Genomic DNA, 25219 nt, shown 5'->3' on the forward strand with positions numbered 1-25219 from the left:
TATATATATATATATTTATTTAATATCTTTTTGTTTAATGTTAGTGTTTTATTGTTCGCTTTTAAGGGGAAGTTGAAAAAGCTCATGCTTCTTGTCTTATAAATTTGTAATTTGTAAATTATTCAATAAGTTTAATAAAAATTAAGAAGTTTCATTCTTTTACTAAGCTTTAAAACAGAAAAACTTTTGTTTGATTTTATCATTTCTTTCATTTCTCACAATTTTATGAAATAATATCTATTAAAGTGTTAAATTTACGAATGTTGTGTTATTATTATTATTATATACAATATCACTCAAACAAAGGCTTAATACTAAATAGCTTAACAATGGAATATAATCTGTTTACTTGTTATACTATGAACTGTACTGTCAAATATTGCCAACTTTAATCTATTGCGAAATATTAATTACTCTATGTATTTGTTTATCTAACACCATTTTCATGTTTTACAGAAAGAAAATATTTATATAAATACGCAAGTCAGTGAATAAAACCATTGAATAGTATAGTTAATCGCGTTCCATCAACCTGAAAATTTTCCAGGTTTTCTTTACGTATCTGATACCTAAATAGGCCGGTTTCCCATAGAAGGATCTTTCGAGAGGATCCTCTCCCTTGGCAGATGAATTTCCTTATCTCACCCAATCCAATCTTTGAATTTAGAAAGTATTGTCTTTTTGAAGAATTATATAATTTGTACAAATAATTTTAAAATTAAATTTTTAAAACTTTCTACGAGAGATCTTCGAAAAAATTCAATTTGTTTTCTATTTTATACATGAAATTACCAAGCTATTTATGGAATAGAAGGTAGTTTCGTAAAGCTTGTGAAATCAGTTGCTATTCAATTTTAACAACGTATACACTTATTTTTCTACTGATCATTTCAGACCAATTGAAGAAAAATACTCCCTTAAATATCACTAATATATTAATGTTTAATTCATCGTTAAAAAGTTATAAAAACTCGTAGAAAATTCCCAATATTTAAAATTCAAATGAAGATATAAACAGATTATCTCACAAATTCTTTGTCTACAGACAAAATTTTCGATTAATGATCTTCAGAATAATTACTTACAAATAAATATATAAATATAAATGATATATTTTATTTTATTTTTTTTCTTTTTTTTACCTTAAAATTGAATTATTTATTACTAATTCGTACACTAATTATTTTCATAACAAAACAAGTTATTTTTATTAAAGAATTTTCTGCATATAACAGTATTAAATTTGCTTAACATATTCTGGTTTTAGTTGAGGTCTTGTTAGATTTGCTATCTCATAATCATAATCGATAACTCAGTATACGGTGTGTTAGCGAGGAAGTAGATATTAAAACGGAAAATCAGCTATTTAAACAGTTATCTTCCTGACGCCATAATTATTATGCTTGATTACTCAGAAGAGGAAACCAGACAATTTTTAATTCATCATTTTATGAATTCTCTTCAATGATATTTTTACTTCTATCATCATGACAAATTGACGGTTTCACTAACACGACACACTGCCTACATTTAATGAGGACATATCTAATTAAAGTTACTCTTTAAAGCTATAAATTAATTATAAACAACGTTTTCTATTGCTAATCAATAATTTTTGTTTAGAATGTTAAAGGAATAGATAGAAAAAAAATGAGCAATTATTTTTATTATTATAATTCACAATACCTAACCTGCAAGTTTCAGCTTTTAATTTTAAAACTATAGCCAAATTAATGGCTGTTTGTTCAGTTTTATAACAGATATATAAAATAGAAATTGAAGTTATTAAAATTAATATAGTTTACAATATAATTTACACTAATTTTTTTTATCATTTAGTTTGAATTTCGTATTTAAAAAAGGAGTTTCCAGGAAGAAGTTTGTTAATAAAAAGAAAAAAACTATCAAAGTATCCGCTGAGTTGCGGTTTTTTTCCTTCGTTCAAAAAAAAATCTATTTGCACTTTTTATATCTATAAATAGGACATTTATCAGTTTACATTTAGAAGGTTTATCCATCTTCATAAAGGTGAAATGTATTCTTTCCCTAGAGTCACTTTTTCATCTCTTATCTCTTTCCTTAGTTCACAACTTGCTTCGGGTCACTCGGTCATCGGAGACAACTATCTACAACTTTCATAAACAGTTTTTGCTTTAAAATATTCGATTTTAAATTTAAAATGTTCTGATAATTTGTTATTGCAATTGTTGGATAAATCTATTATCGTTATCATCAATTTATTTCGTTTTTTTTAAAGTTGTATTAGTTACAATTCCTGAAAAAAAAATTGTTTTATTTACATAATTTCGAACACATTTTATGTTCACTTAATCACGTTCAATGTCGAATAAATGTGTGTTTTTATATAATTTACTATTGGTTTTTCTTTATAGTAATAATAATAAATGATTTTATAAATTAGTTTTTATACGTTAAGTATAATTTTTTTAAGATAAAACGTCTTTTTATTTTGAAAATTAGAATGTAAAATGTGTATATTATAATATAAAAATATAATATATTTTTATGAGAAATATATTCTTCGAAAAATTTCTCCTAAAATGAGTTAGATAGATCACCGGCACGACTCGATTGCTAAAGGGAAACTATTATGTACAGGGGCAAGACACTGTCAATCCGAAGATAAAAAATATATAATTTAAATTATTAAGATAGAATGAGAAACTCGTTTAATGTTTTAGAGGGTGTATATCATCTCCACATCCAATCTTGAAAAATATGATAAAAAATATATAATAATTTAATCAGTAATCATATTTATATATTTCAGGTGTGTGTTTCTACGTGCATTGTAGTGAGATGGGTGTTCATCTCCATCCTCAGTCTATTATAAAAATTATCGAAAGTAAAATTTAATCACCCTCACCAGTACTGTAGGGTGCTCATCTCCCAATATTATTAAAATTCACCATCCTTCTCACCTCCGAAATCTGATAAACATAACCAAATGTTGAATTTAATCATGATTTGTGTAAATTCACTTTAGTATAGCTGTGTCCACTCCCCATCATTCTATATAAATGACCAATCTGTCGAAAACTCCAATCTTCAAAAAACATGACTAATTAAAGTTTAATTGTAAGGATCGAAACCATTGTATCGTCTAGATTCTTCAGTTTAACAACTAGAAAAAATTAGCCAAGAATGATTTCCAAAGGGATATTTGTTGTCGCCTGTTTTATATTAATAACTGGATACGGTTTGTATTTCATTCATTGTTCGAAGTACAACATTACCATAGAGAAAGGTTCTGACTTATAAATTCTTACCGTTTCGACACTAATTTAATGAATGAATTTATGCAAGATTACTTCCCCGATGATTGGTGATTGGATTTGTGATTTCTAAAGTTACTTCAATCAGATTAGTTAATTAAATTAAATTACTTTTCTAGAACGTTTTATCGTGAAGACGAAATACGGCCGAATATGCTGTAAAACAAAACAGAAATGGGGATTACAAGCACTTTTCGGGTATCTTGGCGATATTCCTCCCTTCGATCTCCGGAAATCTAGTTGATATATTATCTCAAAACATGTATCTGGATTTATACGCCCGATAATTGGAGGCATGCCTTTTAATGGTTATGCATTCTTGGGTGCAATAGCTACAATTTTCTTACTGCTGATTGGAAAATTCATTCATCGTTGATGGTGTTAGAAGAAGTCTCAGAAAAGGAAGAGAAAGTTACATGCATATTGATCCGACTTTACAAGTTCATGTAATTGCAATTAATTTTTGGCTTCAATTTGAAAAAAATTGTAGACCTATAAATTCCCATTGTCTGCCTTTCCTTAATCTCGAGAATGGAATTAGACAGATGAACGTCGAGACCAGATATGGAAAGTTTAGGACCAGAAGGCCCCAATTAGCTATATATGAACATCTAATGCAGGTCGGAAGTCACGTTATTCCAATTCAAACTTTTCCCCTGAAAGCAGTTAAAAGATGAACGGTACGATTCTATTGTTAAAGGAAAAGTATTATGTACAGGGGCAAGCCAATACTAATAATTTGAGGTAAAATCTTACGCGCGAAAAGGAAGGCGCTGAATCGAATGTAATCTTATTAGTGAGAACATATTGACGATGGGAATAATTACAATATCTTAGCAAACAGATATATCCTGTGGAACAACGGTAAATTTTAAATGAACCTTTAGTAGTTTATAGAACCTTTTTTGCCTGCATATATGCAGCAAACCATGCAAGTATACAGGCACCATATGATTTCTGAGAAAGATTTGTCCACGGATGTTGCAATTACTGCTTCAGATTCGCCACACTCGTACGTGGCTGAAGCTGGAATCCCATCTGGTTTGACAAATGTTCAATGGGCGACAAATCTGGAGAACGAAAAGACAAAGTGTAGTAACTTGACAGAGACATTCCTGGGAAATCATAGTTGTATGCTGCCGAGAATTTTTTGTTCAAAATGAATGCTTATTTAAAGTCTAATTATGAATGGCAACATGCGAGGGGGCAGGATTTCCTAAATGTATGCCGTGTCGTCAACGTCCCACATGGTCTTGTACCACTACTAGAATTACCAGGGGGTATACACCACCGTAGCCGAGCATATAAAACCACTAAACACTAGTATTTGGTCACGTGGGGTGTCTTCACTTGTGTAACATCTAAATAAGGGCCAGTTTCCCATAGAAAGTTTTCCCGAGAGTCATTCCGCTCCGCTTAGCAGATCATACATGTGTTGCATTGCCTTATCCCATCAAATCAAACCAAACCGACTATCATAGAGGGGACTTCCTAGATCAGTACGCTAGTAATGGAGACAGTGTACCGCTCAACAGTAAGGGCTGGATTGAAGCGCTCACCAGCTGTTCTCCTCACTAACATGTATGAAGTACTGGTAAGTACTTCATACAAACAGAACCGAGATTTGGCAACGGCCATTCAGCTTTTCTCAGTTCGATGAGACTGTTTTTCTCGAACTCTGTCAGCTATGCATAATGTCTTTGACTGCGTCATATGACGTTCGAAGACTTTCAAACAACAGGTACTCTAAAAACTTTAAACAGTGAGCCTCTACAAGCTTTTGTATAGGACATTGAAGTACGCATATATATTGTTACATCATAGATAGATATAAGAATTTATGTGATAAACATTATGTTTCAGATCGTCTATTCTAATAATTCACCACTATTGCAATGAAGTCCAATTTAATTACTAATTACCCATGTATTTCCACTATATATTAGGGTGGAGCTTATTTTCACAATTTGTAAATGTGAATCTCCTACCCTGTATTTCAGTTCCAATATATATATCAAACATTCGTGCCAAAAAATCTACTCCATTGGTGAATATTTACTGGTAGCTCAATGTCACTGAAGTTTTATAGGTTCCAAATAGTACGGATGAGCATATGGCAATCACAAACTTCAACCACAATGTATCAATTTTAGTACAACAGTTTGTAAAACTGTAGTTGGTCATCTCAATAAATAAACCATTTGTTATATGACATTCCCACAGAATTAATTTCTGTCACGACTCATGATCTTTATTTTGCCGACGTCATCAAGTCGTGCTGCAAATTTTTTTTTCCCTGTTTCTGGTTGAGGCTGACTCAGTGACTCATACTGCTTACATCAGCACCTATCCTCAAGGAGCACACAGACAATGAAGAAGAAGATGCAAGCTGTAAAGAAGACAGAGTAACTAGTGAGGGAGCAGTTGGAGACAGATTATCCAGACAACAAGAAAGAGATATATATCTATCATGTATATACTATATGATAGATGTATTTTACTGATGTAGACTTATATGGTACAGTACATCTGTTATATATCAGTGTATGGTGTGTACTATAGTATATCCTATAACAATATGATGATAACTTCCTGTTTTCTCAAATTAATATAAAATTATATTATTACACAGATGCACAGTAAGTCATCATCATATTGTTTAGTATGATGATGATTAAACTACAGTTCTATTCTTGTTTTACGTTAACTGAGGTGTTAAATCGGATAATCCGTCATAGAATGTTTAAGGATTACTATGAATTTTTAATATATGTTTAATAATTTGAAATATGGCTTTGTTTACGTGACAGATTAGTATTAGTAAGGTAATAATGCTTATTTCGAGATCAAAGAATGAATGAATCAATGTTAAAAAGTGGATCGTGCCATACCAGATTTTAAAATAAATTCGGTAGGATGAAAAATTTGTTGCTGTGTTTTTTGTTTAGTTTGTTTTTCATGTTTATTCATATGTAACATTCCATACAATTAATTATAATATGTTATTTTAGCATAAGCAATACAGAATTTGATCCTTCGAATCGATCTGTAACAGGTTTATCAGTTATTCAAAGATTAAAGCTCCGTAATTATAAATAATTTAATTAAATATGTAAATGATATTAGTTATTTATTATATAACCTGTAAAAAAATACAATGAAAGTGATGTTCCTAATGAAAGAGAAATTTAATATCTATTATTAAAGAAATTTCTCGACATTTAAGTAATTGTATTGGCTTGGTGCCGAGCTACAGGTTTTGTTTAATCAAGAGTAACTCTATCCGAGATTAAACTCTTGGCGAAAGTACAAATATCACACATAAATTATGAATAAAATATTAAATCCAAGGAAAAATAAATAATATATATATATTTTTTTTATTGTCAAATTTNTTACAAGCTGAAGTCATTAATTTATATACATTTGTATTTTTAATGTTCGAACTAGACCGGAAATCACGTGATTTTAATTCAAAAATTTTCCCCAGAACGGAGTTGGATGACCTGCATGACTCCGTTGTTATCAGGAAAAGTATGATGTACAGGGGCATGACACTAATAATTTGAGATGGAGAGCATATATTTTAAATTAAATAAATTTAAAGAATAGTAAATGCATTTTACAATATTGAGAATTAATATTATATAAATAAATCATAATTTATAATTTAGTTATTGGACTAGAAGATTCGAAGTTTCAGAATTTACTTACTTTGCTATATTTTTATTGTGTTATTGAGAAAGAAATTTGTGAAAATATTCAAACTTGTATATATATATATATTTTTTTTTTAATCGTAATTTAAGTGAATGGTTGAACAATGCTTAAATTTGCTATTTTTGTGTTGCTAAAAGTTTGAATTCTTCTTATAACACGGTAAAAACATATTTTATTCTTGTTTCTCTCTTTCATCCAAAGGCTGAAAGATCAGAGAGATTAGCTATCGTCATCTCTTTCTTTTTTCCTTTCTTCCCACCATTTTTCTCTTCATACTTTTGGGATTACCTATCATCTATTTGGATACATAACCCCATCATCTAGCCGTAGCATCTTTAATTTAATTATAATTTAAAATATTATTTTAAGAAATATTAAATAATGCTCTCCTACAGTCATTCACAAAGATTTTAATCATATTTTCCAGCCATTGTATGCTAAAATATTAATTCTATCCAGCCTGATACTTTTTTAACGTATGTAAAATTTCATTTTCATAAATCATTTTCAATTTTACAATATAATTATGGTTTAAAACTAATCAATGGTAGGTTTTCTACAAATATTATGTGCCCCTTAACTGGTTTTGATCCGTAGTGAATATTCTACTGTGGGTTTCACCACAATCTGAAGATTACGGATCTGTCCCTCTGAGTGAAGTGGTAATTTTAATAAACTACAAGCATTATAAAATTATTATTAATTACATATCTTTTAATGAAATTTCTTCATAAAGTATGTAAAGGATGTTCGAAATTAAGTTTTAATCTTCATTGTAACCAAATTAATTAAAACTTTAACTATTTACTGCGATATTCTTTGCAATCATTAATGTAATTTTCGTGAAAATCACTTCTGATTTTCTATTCTCTAACTTCTTTCTTTTAATTTTCAAACTTTTACATTTAAATTAATTAGTTTATGGTTCCCCCTGTCAATACATCTACCTCCTTCTCAATATCAGCAGTTTTAAAAGTCGTTAATAGTTTAAAAATTAATAAAAATCTAAAGTATTTGATCATTTTTATTTATATTTAATCGTTGAGAAGTTCCTTTTCGTCTTGTAAACGTTTCTTTATATAATTTAACAGATATTTCTTGTCATATAAACTACTTATAGATACTTTGCTGCTGGTACGAATATCTTTTATTACTCTTCAATTGAAACTATTGAATTTTTTTTTCTTTATGATCACGATACTTTAAAAATAGACATATAAAAGTTTATACGAATATCTTTAAAGTGTTTTTGTTTATTTTTACTGCTGTTATATAAAAGAGGGAAAGTATAGCAATCGGTCAAAAAAATTATTCCCCAAGATTTTTACATTTTCATACTCAGGGAATCTTGAAACGTCGATAAATGCAAAACAGTTGGATCTTTTTTCCCTGTGTGTATGTGTATAAGTGGAGCACGATTTTTGACACGACTTGAGGCTTAGTAACTGCTGTGCCTTTTGTCAAAAATTTCTGAAATTTTACAGAGTGGTTTGTGGATTAGGTAGAAATTTTCCTAAAAATTTTCAAGTAAATTGGACCATTTTTCGGGGAATATTGGCTCCATTTTCTTAATAACTCTCAGTCAATCTAAAGACTTAAAGACTTAAAAGTAATGGTAGCAATTATTAGAAATGTAAACAAATAATGCCGAGAAAGTCTACCAACAACGTTTCCAACTTTTTATTTAGTTATTTATTTTAATTTTTATATGATATATATTTCATTAAGTTTAATTAAGAATGAAGAAAGTTTCTTCTTATTCCTTTTTATGAATTGTCGTTTATTTATAAAAGTAAAGAATATATATGAATTTAACAATTNATACGCGAATTTCTTATATATATATATATAATGGAATGTTATCTATTGAGATAGACAAGATCCTTCTTTATTATTTATGCATCCCATTGCTGAAAATAAATAATTTCTTATATACTTTTCTCTTTTATCCTATAGCGGATTGTTCGTTTCAGTTCAACAGTTCTTTTGGAAAAATCGGAAATTTTTCTTCACCAAATTTTCCAAGTAAATATCCTAAAAATCTTCAATGCATTTATCACTTCGTTGGAAAAGAATTTGAAACATTAAACCTTAGTTTTTACGTTTTCGATCTCGAAGCTCCTTTTAGTAAAGGGTAAGTAACATATATAATATTTTTAAAAAATTAGAAAATTTTATTATATAAAATTTATTGATAATAATAATTATTATTATTATTATATGTTAAAGGTGTTTGACAGATTACGCTGATATATCGTCAATCAGCATTCAAAATGAAAAGCAATTAGTAGGAAGATATTGTGGTAGACAAGATCCATTTTCTTTATTATTTATGCATCCCATTGCTGAAATAATATTTAAGTCCAATCATGTGGTACATCATCGTGGTTTTTATGGAAAATATGAATTTACAGATGAAAGTATGTAATTTAAAAAAAATATCCCCAAAACTTAATTTATATTCTAAATAATTAAATTTAATATTTATAGAAAGTTAAATATAATTTAATTATAATAATTAAACAGAACCGATTCCATGGCCCTCCTCTAATGAATCTGGGATCAATGTACAGTTAACTTTAAACAAGATAAAATTTTATTTATAAAAGTTTTAAATTTTGAGTGTAATTTCTTAACAAAATCTTCTTAATATCTACTTTACACAACATTAATTTTTAAATTGTCTCGTATTACTTAATGGTCTTAAATATAAATTTATAACTTTTTACAACAAAATTATATTTACAGAAGCATAAATTAATATAATTTAATCGCTTATATAACTTTAATTAAATTTATAAGCACATTAATTTAAATAACTCGGTGTCATCCGCGTATATATATATATATATTCTTTCTAAGTAGATAATATAAAGTTAAAATTAAGTAATGATATTGGAAAGTTTCAATATGGATAAAATATTATAAACAGTGAATATTCTTCCATTATACAGTTGACAAATTATAGCAATAGATCTTCACTTGTTATTTTAATAGTTTATAGTCTATAGTATGGTACACACTCCTGGCTATAAAATGAACTGAGTAATAAATGTAACATATTTATCAGATTAAGAAAATATATGTTCTACATATATCGGTCAGTGTCGGAAATGAGGTTGCATCCGTTAAAAACTACTTTACTTTTCCTGTTTAGCTAAGAGAAATTTGTCATTTGATCTTACCACTTCTTACACTTTTACTTTATTATCTAACAGCAACAATGAATTTTTAAAATGGCAATAATTAGAGAAATGTTGATTAAATTATGGATTGTGTAGAAAATAATGTTTAAAGTATTAAAAATAATAAATCTAACATAAATTAACGACATAAAAATTATATTTTAATTTTATTACAGAAGAGGGATTCTCAATAACCACTTTTATTTGTTGACCCCTGTTTAGAATTTCGATTTTTAAAAATTAAAAACTAAATATAAATAAAAAGAGCCTCAAAAGAAAAAGTCGACTCTGTTCTTTAATTAATTCTTCTTAAATTTATTCATTTATTTGAATAAATAAATAAAAATTCGTTTAGCCAAACAAATGAACTTTATTTCCATTTATTCATTTTCTATGAAATTCATTTATCCATATAAATTTCATATCAATTCAATGCATTCAAAATAGATAAATTCATTCATTTATCAATGACGAAATAGTGTTTTAAAATACTTTATTCTATTGTTATTTTGTTGAAATTTTCGTCTTTATTCTGCTTGAACCGGAAAGTAAATTTATCAAATTTTCAAACTTTTATGAAACTATTTCAATCAATGGGATTATATTGTTAAAAAAGGCATAAACGTTTTTAATTCCTAGAGATTCTTCTAGTATTAAATATCGATTTAACTTGATTAAAGGACTAACTTTGTCATAAAATGTTTGTGATTCTTCAAAAGACATAAAACTTTCTAATGCTAATTATTCTAGGCGTTGTCATAATAATTGGATCAACTCACCTCTAATAACATTATTATACAAAAATTGTATATTGTTGAATGAAAACAGACTTCTTTTCTGTTTAACTTCATTTATCAAAAGTTGGCATTCGAATAAATAAAAATTTTATAAAAAATATTAAGCGATTTACATAGAATTATCATCGATTTATTATCATTCAAAATATGATAATTTCTTTCATTCATTTTTATTTAAACATTTTAAATCTGAAAGATTGATAGGTTACTCCCATAGTTTAATTTAAATAATATATGTATATTTTTTTCTTTTAAACTGAATTAAGTATATGAAATATCAGTAAAATTTTGAGTTAGTTCATTAAAAAATTTACTTTATAACGTTACAGAATTCATTCCACCTCCTCGATCTACTCCAACTATTAAAAATTGTGGAGGAATTATCACAGGTGTTGGTGGAATTATAACATCTCCTGGTTATCCTAATAAATTCCCAAAAAATATCGATTGTGTTTGGTTAATCCGTGTTAATTATAATCAAAATATATATCTAAGAATACTCCAACTGCAGTTATATGGCAGTATAGGTAAGTTACCGAATAATTATTAATTAATTTTATTATTTAAATTGATAAAATAAATTATCTTATATTAATTTTTTTTAAATATAATTATAAAATTTTAAATAATTTATTAAAAATCTGTTTATGAAAATTTTAACACAACGATTAATTATCATTAAACTTATTAAATAATATTTTAATTTCGAAAACTTTATTTAAAAAAAAATCAATTATTTATCGAAAATATTAATTGTTTATTTAGTTTATTAAATTATAAAATTTCTTTATATAAATTAATTAGCTTATTTAACAGATAATTATTATAATATTATCATATATTTAGCCTTAAAGAAAATATAAATGTCATGTAGTACAGTATTGTATTACTGTATATAATTTCTTAATAAAATTATTAATTTATCTGTTTATAAATATATTTAAATAGAATTAAAAGTTATATCTAATCTACCATATAATTTTATTATTAAAATTAATAACTTATTATGCTTGATTACTCAGAAGAGGAAACCAGACAATTTTTAATTCATCATTTTATGAATTCTCTTCAATGATATTTTTACTTCTATCATCATGACAAATTGACGGTTTCACTAACACGACACACTGCCTACATTTAATGAGGACATATCTAATTAAAGTTACTCTTTAAAGCTATAAATTAATTATAAACAACGTTTTCTATTGCTAATCAATAATTTTTGTTTAGAATGTTAAAGGAATAGATAGAAAAAAAATGAGCAATTATTTTTATTATTATAATTCACAATACCTAACCTGCAAGTTTCAGCTTTTAATTTTAAAACTATAGCCAAATTAATGGCTGTTTGTTCAGTTTTATAACAGATATATAAAATAGAAATTGAAGTTATTAAAATTAATATAGTTTACAATATAATTTACACTAATTTTTTTTATNATTATTTTTTTTTTTTTTGGAAAATTTATGTACTATTTATTTTATAAAAATACATTTAATTAAATTTATTAGGATTTTTATTAAAAATTAATACCATTCAAAAATTATTATGTCAGTTATTTGGCAATAAAATTGACATGGTGCCAACAATTTCGTCAATTCCTCCTAAGGGATATGTAACCATCTTGACTTTATTATACTTTGAAAAATCTTGATTTCTTTTTTTTTGCAGATTGTGGCAATCATCCAAAAACTTAAAGGTCGTTTTTCAAATAATATTCGATGGGAAAAAAGATTTAGAAAACTGAGAAGTAAGGTAGAAGTTTAATATCCCATACATATTAATGCAATATAAAGTATTTCAGAACAAAAATTTATCATAAAAAGTCGAAATTTAAGTGAGGATTGTTGGTTAAAATTTCAAGATATTAAAATTTTGTTGCGGAATTTATATATATAGAATCTATATATTCGGGTATATATTCTATGATTAATTATACTTGAAAAATATATGAGTCATTCGGCTTTGATTTAAAAATCATTTCTATTATATAAATTAGTTAAGAGAGCTTTTATTGTCTTACTCGTTGTGTCTTCTTTAGCTTTCATGTAATTTAATTTTGATAATTTTTAGAGAAGATAATATATTTTAATATAAAGGAGTATTTTTCTTGGGTTATTGTATACTTAAAAATGTATGGTTACAGTAGAAGATGAGATCCATATTGTCTTGGTAGAGTATAATATCGATTACAATAGGTTATTGTTAGAAATACAGAAAAAAATTGCTGTATTGTAAGTAAGGAAATCATACGCAAAACATTGGAATTCAATACTTATAAGACAATTACACTTCTTTTTCTTGTAAAATTTTCATGTTAACACAGCAATAATTCTCTTTATTGGGTTGCAATTTGAAATTAAATGAATTAAAAATATGATTAAAAATTGCAGCCTAGCATTGTGATAATTTTCCTCGTTTTAAAAATAATAATTATCCAGTTATTTTGGAATTGGCAACAATTCTTGTCTATAATAATATTGGCAATTTTGTGAGATTTCAAGTTTCTGAAAATTACCTAACTTTTCGTGAGAAATTACATTAATAGGAAGTCCCAGAACAGATTATTATGATTAATTTACTCGTGAACTTTGTGCTTTTCGTGCTAATAATCTATTAAATTTTACTTTAAATTTAAAATATTGTATTCAAATTAATATTGAAAATAAATTAATATATTAATCGCCATTCAAATATTTATAATAAAATAATGTAATTTTCTATAATTTTTAAGTATATAATAAATTATTTAACTTTATAATTTTAAATGTATATGTTCGATTTTTAGCTTTCATTCTATTTATATATTTAAAGGACTGAAAATTCTCCAAGTTGAATTTAAAATGTTAAAATATTAATAAATATAAATATAATTGATTTCCTTACTCTTGTAATATTTCTGGTTAATTATTTTATACTTAATGAATACTTTTAGTAAACTGCAGTTCCCTCATATTCGAACTTGTACCTTAGATAATGGATTTATTAATTTAATATGTTGAAATATAGAATGGTTTAAAAGGTTTGCTTTGTTTACAGCTTCACCACAACTAAATATTGTATAAAAATTTTATGCACGTATCATTCTTCATTCTTTATGCAGAAAATACAAGGGATGCCCAATAGACAAAATAAGTCACCTTTATGATAACAATAAGAGAACATCCATTTAAAAACAATGAAGATATGTAAAATGAGAACAAAAGAATAATATATACAGCAGAGCCGTAACAGAAAACTGCAGGGCCTCTATGAAAAATATTTTGGAAAGCACATTTTCAATTGTTGAAGATCCAGGAGCAAATCTCAATAACATACTCAGACACATAAATGCAACCTGAAATAGTTTTTAGTAGGGGTCCATTTATATACATTAAAATATATAAAAGAATATATTTATATATTCTTGTCTCGTTTTTGTTTTAAATTATTAATATTTTTAGCAATTTTTACTATAATTATCTCTTCAACGTGTTTCCATTACATAGTGTGATTCTCTCGCTAGGAAACTCTAAACATCCAACAACCTGTTTTATTGTTTAGTTGAATGTAAATGTTCATAGGAAACCACAAATCTTGTATCTTGCAAAATAGGATTTTCCTAAAAGCATTGTTGAAAATGGCACTATAAAGCAATAAAAATGTTATCGAGAAATGTTTGATCACCCTGTAGAAAGCGAAATATTGAGCATGAAGTTCTTTAAAGTGTAGTTGATAACAAGTTTTGGATAAGACTGAGAAATATCTCTGTATTATGGGCAAGCACATTGTTTCAGATGCTGGTTTAAAATATTATATTAATTAATTGTGAGTATACTTTCTTCATTATTCTGAGTTAAAATTCTTTAAGAAATTTATAATTGTTTCTAATGTTTCCATTTTCAATAATGAACAGAATATTTATATATAATTTGTTTTAATTAAAATTTTATTCAATTTAAATGTATGTATATATTTGCAATATAAAAATTATTGTATTTATATATATAAATATATGTAAATTTTTATTATATAACGCGTATTCTGGTTCCTGGTACCTAAAAATTTGTTTAGATAAAAATTAAAATCGATCGTTCGCGAGCATGCATTTAATATAGGTACGACCAGACTGGCTCTTTTTTTCGAAGTTCCTTCATAGTCCAACCTGAAACAATGGTTTGAATTTCAAGCCAACTGTGGTGAAGCTGAACTGGCAATTATAGACGGTTACTCAAATATCCACTTCACTCCAAAAATCCTGCAGAAGTATTGTGGTGATTTGAAATACTACAAAAATGTGGACGATCAAACTCAACTTTCTGACAGGAATAGAGTTATAGTAAGGTAATTACTTAAAGAAAATCTATAAATAAATAATGAATATTTCATTATTTTTACACAGATAATAAAACAGTATGATAAAGACTATAATGTGAATATTAAATTATAAATTGAAATAAGTTCTTACGAAACACAACTCTATAAAAAAGCTTTTTATTCCATAACTTTCAGAACTTTGCATTTCATCGTTTTAAGAATTTAATTAATACAACTACAGAGTGGTTTAAAAGTCAGTTCACTATTTTAAATATAAATTGCCATCTTATTGAACTACTTTGTTGCCTATAAATTGTTGACGTTCTTGCATAAATTACTGAATTTCTTGTAAAATAGCTCTGTTAACTAACTTTTGGGCCACCCTGTATTATTAAAATAATGAAATGTATAATATTAAAAACACCTTATCTACTCCATGTTGTTAATGGCATGTTAACAATTCATACAGATCCATGTTGATTACAAAATAGAACATAATATATATAAAATATACATTAGATAATGTAGCAGTTTAAACACATCCAGCACACCGACTCTAATCTTAATCTAGGAAATACTATAGAATCAAACGGTATATATATATATATATTATCATCTCTATAATTATATATTTATTTCCATTAAATAGAAATTCATTGATAGAATGTTTTGAAAATATCCTTTTACATTTTTTTAAATAGTGAAATAAAGCATTAGGCAATTCAAAGAACTGTAACAAATTGATACTAATTTTTAAGGCAACAAACATATTTCTTCTCTCATTTAGAATTAGATTGTTTTTCTTCATTTGTGTTTTCTGTCGAGAAACCTTGAATTATATTCAACATTCCAATTACTTTCAAACCTATTTATTTATTTAATGATAACGTAGTACAATTTGCAGCAGACTATGTCCTTGTCCAAGATACATTTCCAGTATGTTAGACAACAGATAAAGAGCTTTTTGCATAAAGAGCGAAGAAACATAATTAAGAATATTTCTTTGTCACGGCGTAAGGTTAAATTCTAAGAACAAATAACTTTTTCGAAAGAATACTATCAATATACTTTACAAATTTGTACTAATATTCTGTTTTTAGTAATACTTCCAGGGGCGGATCTACATAGAGATTAGTAGGGCCTGGGTCCCCAAGTGTTAAAGTTTCTCGATAAATACAAATATATAAAGTTATAACTGGCATTAAATGCCTAGTTCATGCCTCTTCCATAAACATAATAATAAAAATATAATCATTACATTTTATATTTTACTGTATTAAATTATAAAAGTTATCTAAATGATTCTCATAAGCATTATGTTAATGCAATAAATAATACAAACTGAATGTATACTCAATATTTGAATAAGTTTAATTGACATCTTATTATATCTCAGACAATGATCACATCTGCTTTGAACAATGTAAATATTATTAGTCTGTTCTCTATTTAATTGCAGTTTTAATTTCATTTAACTGGAGATTCAATTCTGATTGTATATCAACTCTTCTGTCAGTAATTGATGCTTATGAAGAATTAAATCTTGTTTATAATATTATTATATAATATAGTTAAATCTGATGATTATATTTACTACTGTTCATAACAATATTAAATGTAATAATGTGACGATATAATAAATTAATTACAATGAATGTTTATCAGGGAAAAATCTGAATATTTTACTAATCCGGGTCCCCCAGAACGCCTATATTTGGACTAATTAAGGATTTCTAATCAGCGCTGTGGTCGTACCAGGACCTAGCAAGACGTAGCCCTGTACATTTTATTTTTTTAAGCAGGATGAAACCCTTGTACTTTATGAACATTTAGATTGGGTTTTACGTACCTCGACCAAAAAAACTGAGGAAATTAATACTTGTACGTGACTTTTTGCGCTGGTTACGTATATAGGTCGTTTTTTGGCGCATTTTATCGCCAAAAACGACGTATTGCTCCACAAAGTTGCTCTTTTCCCGTACAAAACTCTATAGACGGTGGCTCCTCCGCAGACAGTATCGATTCAAACTCGAGGGGCCGGTTAGTGCCCTGGCATTTTTTAATATACGACTAAATCCCTGGTTCTAATATCGTCTATATTGTACTGATGCTTTACCTTAATTAATTGTTTCAAAAATTATTTAAAAAAATAAAGCACATTTCTCAACCATAAGGTAGAATGTGAATGAATTAAATAGAAATGATTAAATTACTGAATAAAAGATGTGTTAAGAACTTTAATTATATTTAAGTACTAATGCTTTTCTTGTTAAAATATCAAAATGAAAAGTTTTCTCCATTTTTTTGATTCATGTTTGAACGAATTTTAAATCGTTTGATTTCTCATTTTTGTGGCAAAATAGAGGATTTTTATTAAGAGAGTTTGAATTCCGAATACATTAAAAATAGATGAAAAGCTTTCACTAAAAATGTACAGAATTCGAAACCACTGAATATAAAACCATTCGATTTATATTCTAACCGCTACAGGCACCTCTATGTTAGTATTATTTCAAAACAATCGATTATATTTTCAATGATTATCGATGACATTTTATTACTTTTTATTAAAAATTTAAGTCCAAACAATTAGAAATTATACACAAATATGATTTCATAGTTTGTAAGTTATTTAATTTAATAGTAACAGTGTCGTTTGAAATGCGAAATCGCACATAACGTTACTGAAATTATGCTGTTTAATATTTATGAAACAATTCCATTCAAAAGTATTCATTGGAATTTTTTAATGTTAAGGAGAGATTTTATAAATGTAAAATAAATGTTTAGAAATACAGAAAATTTAATGTCTCCGTAACCGCTAAAAATCGGAGCGGTCTATTTAGACAGGTGCTATAATGAGGTATGACTACACGCCCACCAGTGACCAGGCCGTTCCGTTCCCTGAACACTGGCAGTTCGGTTGTGGGTTCTTGCCTCGCCAGGACGGGCTGTCCACGTGGGCTTTTGGGGTTTTCTCCACGTCTATATAGGGGCCATTTACGCTTAAAAGACCTCTCGGAAGGCATTTCCCACAGTTTTTCACGAGTAATTTCGTATGGTCATGCAAAAATGCTTCGCCCGGCTCTTCGGAGGATAAGCGATCATGCAATAACCTCCATATTAACCCCAATACGAGATAGAGGTATGATTGTATACTTATTTAAATAATGTATATGCGGTTGGTTATGTTTAGCTATAGTCGTATTATTTTAGTTCGAATAAACATTGCGAATATAAGTTACAGAAGTTTACAGTTTATTATCTCTTGGGAGAATTCATTAGGAATTTCAGGATATATCATTTGGGAGAACGAATTGTTATCGTGTTTCTGCTTCTCTTCAATTGGGATTTTAATATTTTCTAGTTCGTACGATAAACAAAAGATAAGGACGATGATGATGATAATGCACAGAAGTTGTGAAATATACAAAAGAATTTATATTACCAGATTATTATTATTTTACTTATGATATCACTTTTACGTACTTTAAATAATTTTATTATTAAGCATAATCCAAAAGTGATTCCAACTAAAGATGGAAGTACTCAAATGCAAAACTCATTGTTCCCATGCGAAGTAGTTGAATAGTAATAGTTATTGGATACGATCCTCATGAGAATATGAGCTAACACCACAGCTGACAAGTCAATTCGAGTATCAAGAACGATTGATAGTATCTCGTTCAACCTATAAAATTTTAAATTCATTATAGTAATACAGATACCAAGTTATTCTATGATGTGACTTTTAGAGGAATTTCTGTCAACATGCTAATCACCCTGTTCTCAGGATAGTCGATATTAATTAGTTACTAACTACTCCATATAAAGCAAATTGGCAACACTAAGTTACCTTATTCTCGTTGTTTTCACGAATTACATTCGTTGCTTGTTCTATAGAACTAAATTCTTGTAAGTATTCAATTCTACTCCTGGTTAATACCAACAAACCCTAATGTTAAAATACCTTGTATCCACGTGTTCCCTCTTCCTTTCTCTAACGAGAACGAAGAGGGAACACATTAATCATTTATAATTATTATTTTTTAATATAAAAATTAAAGATAAAATCATCATATGACTTTTAAAACTTTAAAATAATTAAATTTTTATTAACGACTTTTAAAAATATATTTTAATTTAAAAAAAACAAATTATTAAATACTATTTAACGTTCTAAATCTTTAACCTTTCATTTAGCATTTAAAAAGTGTCTACAAAAAAAATATTATAATTAGTAATATTTTGTATAGAAAAATTATTACCTGTAAAAGAAAAATTAATTTTTAAAATTTAGTTCAATATTCCTTTAGATAGAGTTTGATTAATTACTCCAATAAAGAATAATAAATGGAATGATTTTAAATGTAATTAATAATAAAAATAAAATTTTTGTGATTTTCTCTTTCATCTATCATAGTCAATTCCTCTTATAAAAAAATCATGTTAAGAATTTAAAACGATTAAAATTTGATTTTCTTCTATTTTATTTTTATTTTTTAGATTCCAGACATCCGTATCTGTTGAAGAAAAAAGAGAAGAAGAAGACAAAAAAGTTGTTGGTTTTAAACTTGTTTGGACTGCAGTCACTTTTAAAGATCAAGGTAATTTCTTATAAATCTTTTCTATATTTACAGCATCATTTTCATGTTATTTTTATTTAATTTATAAGCACATTATCATTATAATTTACGTAATTATCTTTTACTTAAATATTATTATTTCTATACTTAAATAAATGAGGATGATAACTTCTTTTCTACTTAAATACATATCATTACGTTTACTAAATGTGTTGCGTATGCTGAAATTATGTTTCTATGTAAGGGAAAATTTAATTGAATGTAATGTGATACACTATATGGATTTTATATTTATTTGTATACGTGAAATATTGTTTTATCATTGACATAATCAGAGATTTTATTGGATATATGCATTTGATTTCCCAAATGTGTTTCTAGAATAATTGTATCCTGCGTTATTGAACCTATTATCTAGAATGATTCTCGATACTGTAATCGCTCATGTGTAAACTTTCCACATCGCTTGTCAATTGATGTATCCTTACATGCATTGTATCTAATAATTGCACTAAAATGAAACTCATCTTTAATATATGATGAGATAAATTAAAATTATTTTAATTAAAAACGCATATGGAACTGATTTATATTATTATTTTTTTTAATTAATTAAACAGATGAATAATGAAATAATCAAGAATCTTTAAATATAAGAAAATATTTTATAAGAGAAAATAAGTTTTTATATGATATTGTATTTGGTATTTTATTCATGAATTTATTAATCAGATGGAGTGAATTTCTAATTCAAATTTATAATATACGATATTCTTTTAAGTGTAAACAATGTTTTATTTGTGAATTCTAAATGTCGAAATTACATATTGTTCCATAGTTTATATATATTCTAATTTATTCATTAAATAAATTTTTGCTTTCTTGGTAAAATGAGTGTTTCTGTTAGATTGTAGAATACAGTATTGCATGTATACAAAAAGACACAGGGTGTAAGGTTACATATAAAATATAAAGAGGGCCATAAAAGGGTACGTATAAATGAAACAAATAGAAAAAAAATTTAATTTATATCATTTTCTTAACTTTTTTCTTTGTATTTACATAGAAGACTAAATTTTAGAGGTTCTCTATATCAAAACCCGGGTGGTACACNAACTTTTCAATTTTATTAGGAAATTTTTAAGGTAATTAACTTTTAACCATACTAAATTATTTTTCAAATCCTACTTTAATTAATAATTAAAAATTGATAATTAATTCGAATAATTTTCTATTAGCAAAAAAAAAACAATTTATAAAGAAAATTAAAAGATAAAAAGGATAACATTATTCTGATCATCAGATCCTTAAAGGATGCATGAATTGACTAGCGATGTGGAAAGTTCACACATGAGAGATTACAATATCGAGAGTCGTCCTGGATAATAGGTTCAATAGTGCAAGATATAATTATTCTAGAAACATTTGGGAAATCAAATTCATGTGTCCAATAAAATCTCTGATTATGTCAATGATAAAATAATATTTTATGGAAAATGTACATTATCACATTCACATTAAATTAATTCATTTCCACATAATTAACTAATTTTTGAAATGTTAATTATAATTTCTTAGTAATTTACGCCTGGATAAATTCAAATGAATATATGAACTGAAAAAGGAAATTATAAGTTTAATAAATATCAATTTAAAAAACTGTTGATGATGATGATGATGATGATTTGAAGTTTCCTAAATAGCTAATTTAATAAAAACTTTTCAGAATAATTTTCTTCTATGATTTATTGTTTATATTTGAAGAGAGATTGTGGATAATTAAAGCTTGGATAACATTATGACCTGACTTAATATGATGTAGGAACAGGAGGTAGATGAATATATATACTGTATATGATTATCATTTTTCTCTCTTTCAACAGACATATAATATATATATATAAGATGTGATCTCAATTATTTTGATGCTTCCATACTATATGAAGTTTGATATAGTTAAGTAATTCATTGATTGGAGACAAGAAGCTTACAATTTAATTTTATTTGTTCATTTAATTGAGCATATTTTAATTAGTTGTATACACAATTTGAATGAGTTGTATTATAGTTATAACAATATAAAAACTATATTTATAACTAATACTAAACAATGATGCTAATAATTTATAATAAAATACATTAAAAAAATTATACTTTAGTATTTTTACTTCTTGAAAAACTCATTTTTATGACTTTTCTGCCTTTTTAATAATAGTAATAATAATAATAATTCTACAAAAATGATTTTGGCAACATTCTTTGCTAACAAAATTTATTATTTGTAACATTTTCTATTCTTTATACAAATATAAAACTAAAAATATAAGCTTATAAGATCATCATTTTTCAAATTTATCTACATAATAATTTGCAAAAGTTTGCTTTCTTTATCTAAGAACATTTCAAAAAATTATAGATATATCATTAATGTTTTTCTTTGAGACTAGAAAACTTTTTAATCTAATCATCATTTCATACAACTATCAGTTATAATATTAAAATAAATTCAAAAATACTAAAATAAAGAGCAGATACATATTAAGATATATATCTTTTATCTATCCTCTATGAAGATTTTTATTTATATTTTACAGGAGAAGATATCAATCTGTACAAAATTACAAAAGATATCAAAACATCTATCGAGTGTGTTTTATGAATTTAATAAACTTTGTATTATACAAAGGGAGACATGCTTAGAAATAAGAAAAATGCATCATTTTAATCTCTTTCTACTGTAATCTACAATATAATTATTTATATCTTTCAGATAATTCAAAATGTAACTATTTTTTACCATAATTTTGCTCAATAATTAATATTTATGCCTAACTTGTAAGATTCCTATGACAAAGTATAAATATCAAAATTAATAAAAATATGTTTATAATAAGTACTGTAGAATATAGATACAATTATGTATAATGCAGTATTTTCTAAAGTATATTCAATTTTCATGTAATAATGAATACATATTTTAAGGTACAATAAAAGTATTTTGTGTACAGTACGTAACTTTACGGATTGGATTGATGGAATAAGACAACTCAATTGGGCGATTTGCCAGACTTCTAAGAAAAATTGGCACCTATTTAGATGTTAGACACATGAAAAAAATCCGGAAAACTCCACGTGGCTAGCGTATTGGTCAGGCACAAACCCGCGACCAACTACTAGTGTTTAGTGGTTTTATTTGCTCAGCCACTAATGGTATGATAATTATGAAAAGACAGTTTTATTCCAAGAAAAAAATGGCATCTGTTCTTTTTCATTTATAATTGATAAATCTTTACAAGATTTTTGAATAAGTGAGCGAAGTCGGTAGGGGCAAGCGAGGAGAGTGAAGCCCCCTAGTATATTTATAAATACCTCATTATTCAAGTTATATTTTGTCGTATTAACCATACTATAAACAAATAATTCTTTTCTGTTTCATCAAAAATTTATTCAACTAAATCAAGTAAAATATTTTATAATAAATTATCAACTATTAAAATAATTTATATACTTATTTATCTCTTTAAAGAAATATTCTATATTAAACTTCTATGCTTTATAATAAATTCTCATCCAGAACGAAAATAAAATCTTATAAATTTCATATTTATTAATATAATTTATCTTAGAATTAAATATATTTTCACCATATTTTAAAAGAAAAATTTGTTATTTTAAACTCAGTTTACGATTTATATTGTATTTGAAACACACATAAATATAATTAATTGACTCTTAAATTACTTACATATGGAATTTTAGTTAATCGGGTCCTTATACTTGCCATTTCTAATCTCGATTCTCTTCTATCTACATCCCTTCACAACCTTAACAAAGGACAGAATTACTTAAATAGAAAGTAATTCATTCTTATGCATACATTTAGAACATTAAAATTAATAAATCAGTTGATTAAACTTAATACTCCAAACACATCATGATACTATGAGAGGGTGATTTAACATAATCATCCTTTCATTCAGTGTATGCTGTGTTTCTATTCAGAATATTTGAGTTATTAATATGTCTTTATAATTGCTTTTAATATACAGTTATATTTACTCTCTCCATATAAAATACTTAGCTTAATATCGTCACAAAATTTAAAGAGAGTATAGAAGGTTTACAGCATGACATATTTGTTATCAGGAAAAGCACGATGTACAGGGGCATGACTACTAATTTCAGGTGGAGAGCGTATATTTTAAATTACATAAATTAAAAATTGCAACCCCTGCATTGTGACGATGTTATAATTAATTTACATTTTTATCTCATTAAAAACTAATGGCAAAAATTAGTAAATTTTTATTATAAATATAAATAAAATAACTTATATTAAAAGCGTTAATATAGTAGACCCTTGCTACCTTCACCCTTATTAATCCGAATTGGCGGTGTTTTACTGTAGTATATTTTATACAAAAAAAATAATTAAACTTTTCAATTTTATTAGGAAATTTTTAAGGTAATTAACTTTTAACCATACTAAATTATTTTTCAAATCCTACTTTAATTAATAATTAAAAATTGATAATTAATTCGAATAATTTTCTATTAGCAAAAAAAAAACAATTTATAAAGAAAATTAAAAGATAAAAAGGATAACATTATTCTGATCATCAGATCCTTAAAGGATGCATGAATTGACTAGCGATGTGGAAAGTTCACACATGAGAGATTACAATATCGAGAGTCGTCCTGGATAATAGGTTCAATAGTGCAAGATATAATTATTCTAGAAACATTTGGGAAATCAAATTCATGTGTCCAATAAAATCTCTGATTATGTCAATGATAAAATAATATTTTATGGAAAATGTACATTATCACATTCAATATAATTGAAATTCATTTCAGAAAGATTGAATAAAATGACATAAAAATATTTTTAAAAAAATTCATATATATTTAAATAAATTATTCTAATTAATTATATTATTTAATACTTAACTAAAAACTTATTTCAATTGTAATTAAATTAAATTAAATTAGACGTATAAATTAAGATTTTAATTATAAAATTGAAGTTTTGAGTTATTTATTTCAAAATTTATAATAATTAAATTTCAAATGCAATAAGTGTGAAAATTTTATATGATTTTTAATTTAAAATATTTATAAAATTTCAAATTAAAAGACACGTATTAGAAATGTATTAAATGAAAAAATTGTAATATTATATATTTTATATTTATTGTTAATATTAATCATTTAATATTATCAAGAAAGAAGTTTTATTATTATTAAACGTAATATGTTACCATAAGCAGAGCAGTTGAGAGGGAGGGAAAGATGGTGATTTTTCTCTAAGCTCGTAGGAAACTTAGTGGTTCCTACC

At 26.1% G+C, this 25219-nt stretch overlaps 1 protein-coding gene across 1 annotated transcript in view; it reads left to right on the top strand.

Annotated features, from left to right (window-relative positions):
- LOC111626186 overlaps nt 1–25219 on the top strand; it is a 96968-nt gene that overhangs the window by 60775 nt on the left and 10974 nt on the right. Inside the window, exons 4-8 of the mRNA XM_023369496.1 lie at nt 8973–9150; nt 9246–9436; nt 11328–11525; nt 15169–15322; nt 19802–19902. Of these exons, the coding sequence (XP_023225264.1) occupies nt 8973–9150; nt 9246–9436; nt 11328–11525; nt 15169–15322; nt 19802–19902 (822 nt within the window). The remainder of the gene's footprint in view (nt 1–8972; nt 9151–9245; nt 9437–11327; nt 11526–15168; nt 15323–19801; nt 19903–25219) is intronic.

This window comes from Centruroides sculpturatus, unplaced genomic scaffold, assembly GCF_000671375.1.
Source record: "Centruroides sculpturatus isolate CEXI.00-Female unplaced genomic scaffold, Cexi_2.0 scaffold474, whole genome shotgun sequence".
Taxonomy (NCBI): domain Eukaryota; kingdom Metazoa; phylum Arthropoda; class Arachnida; order Scorpiones; family Buthidae; genus Centruroides; species Centruroides sculpturatus.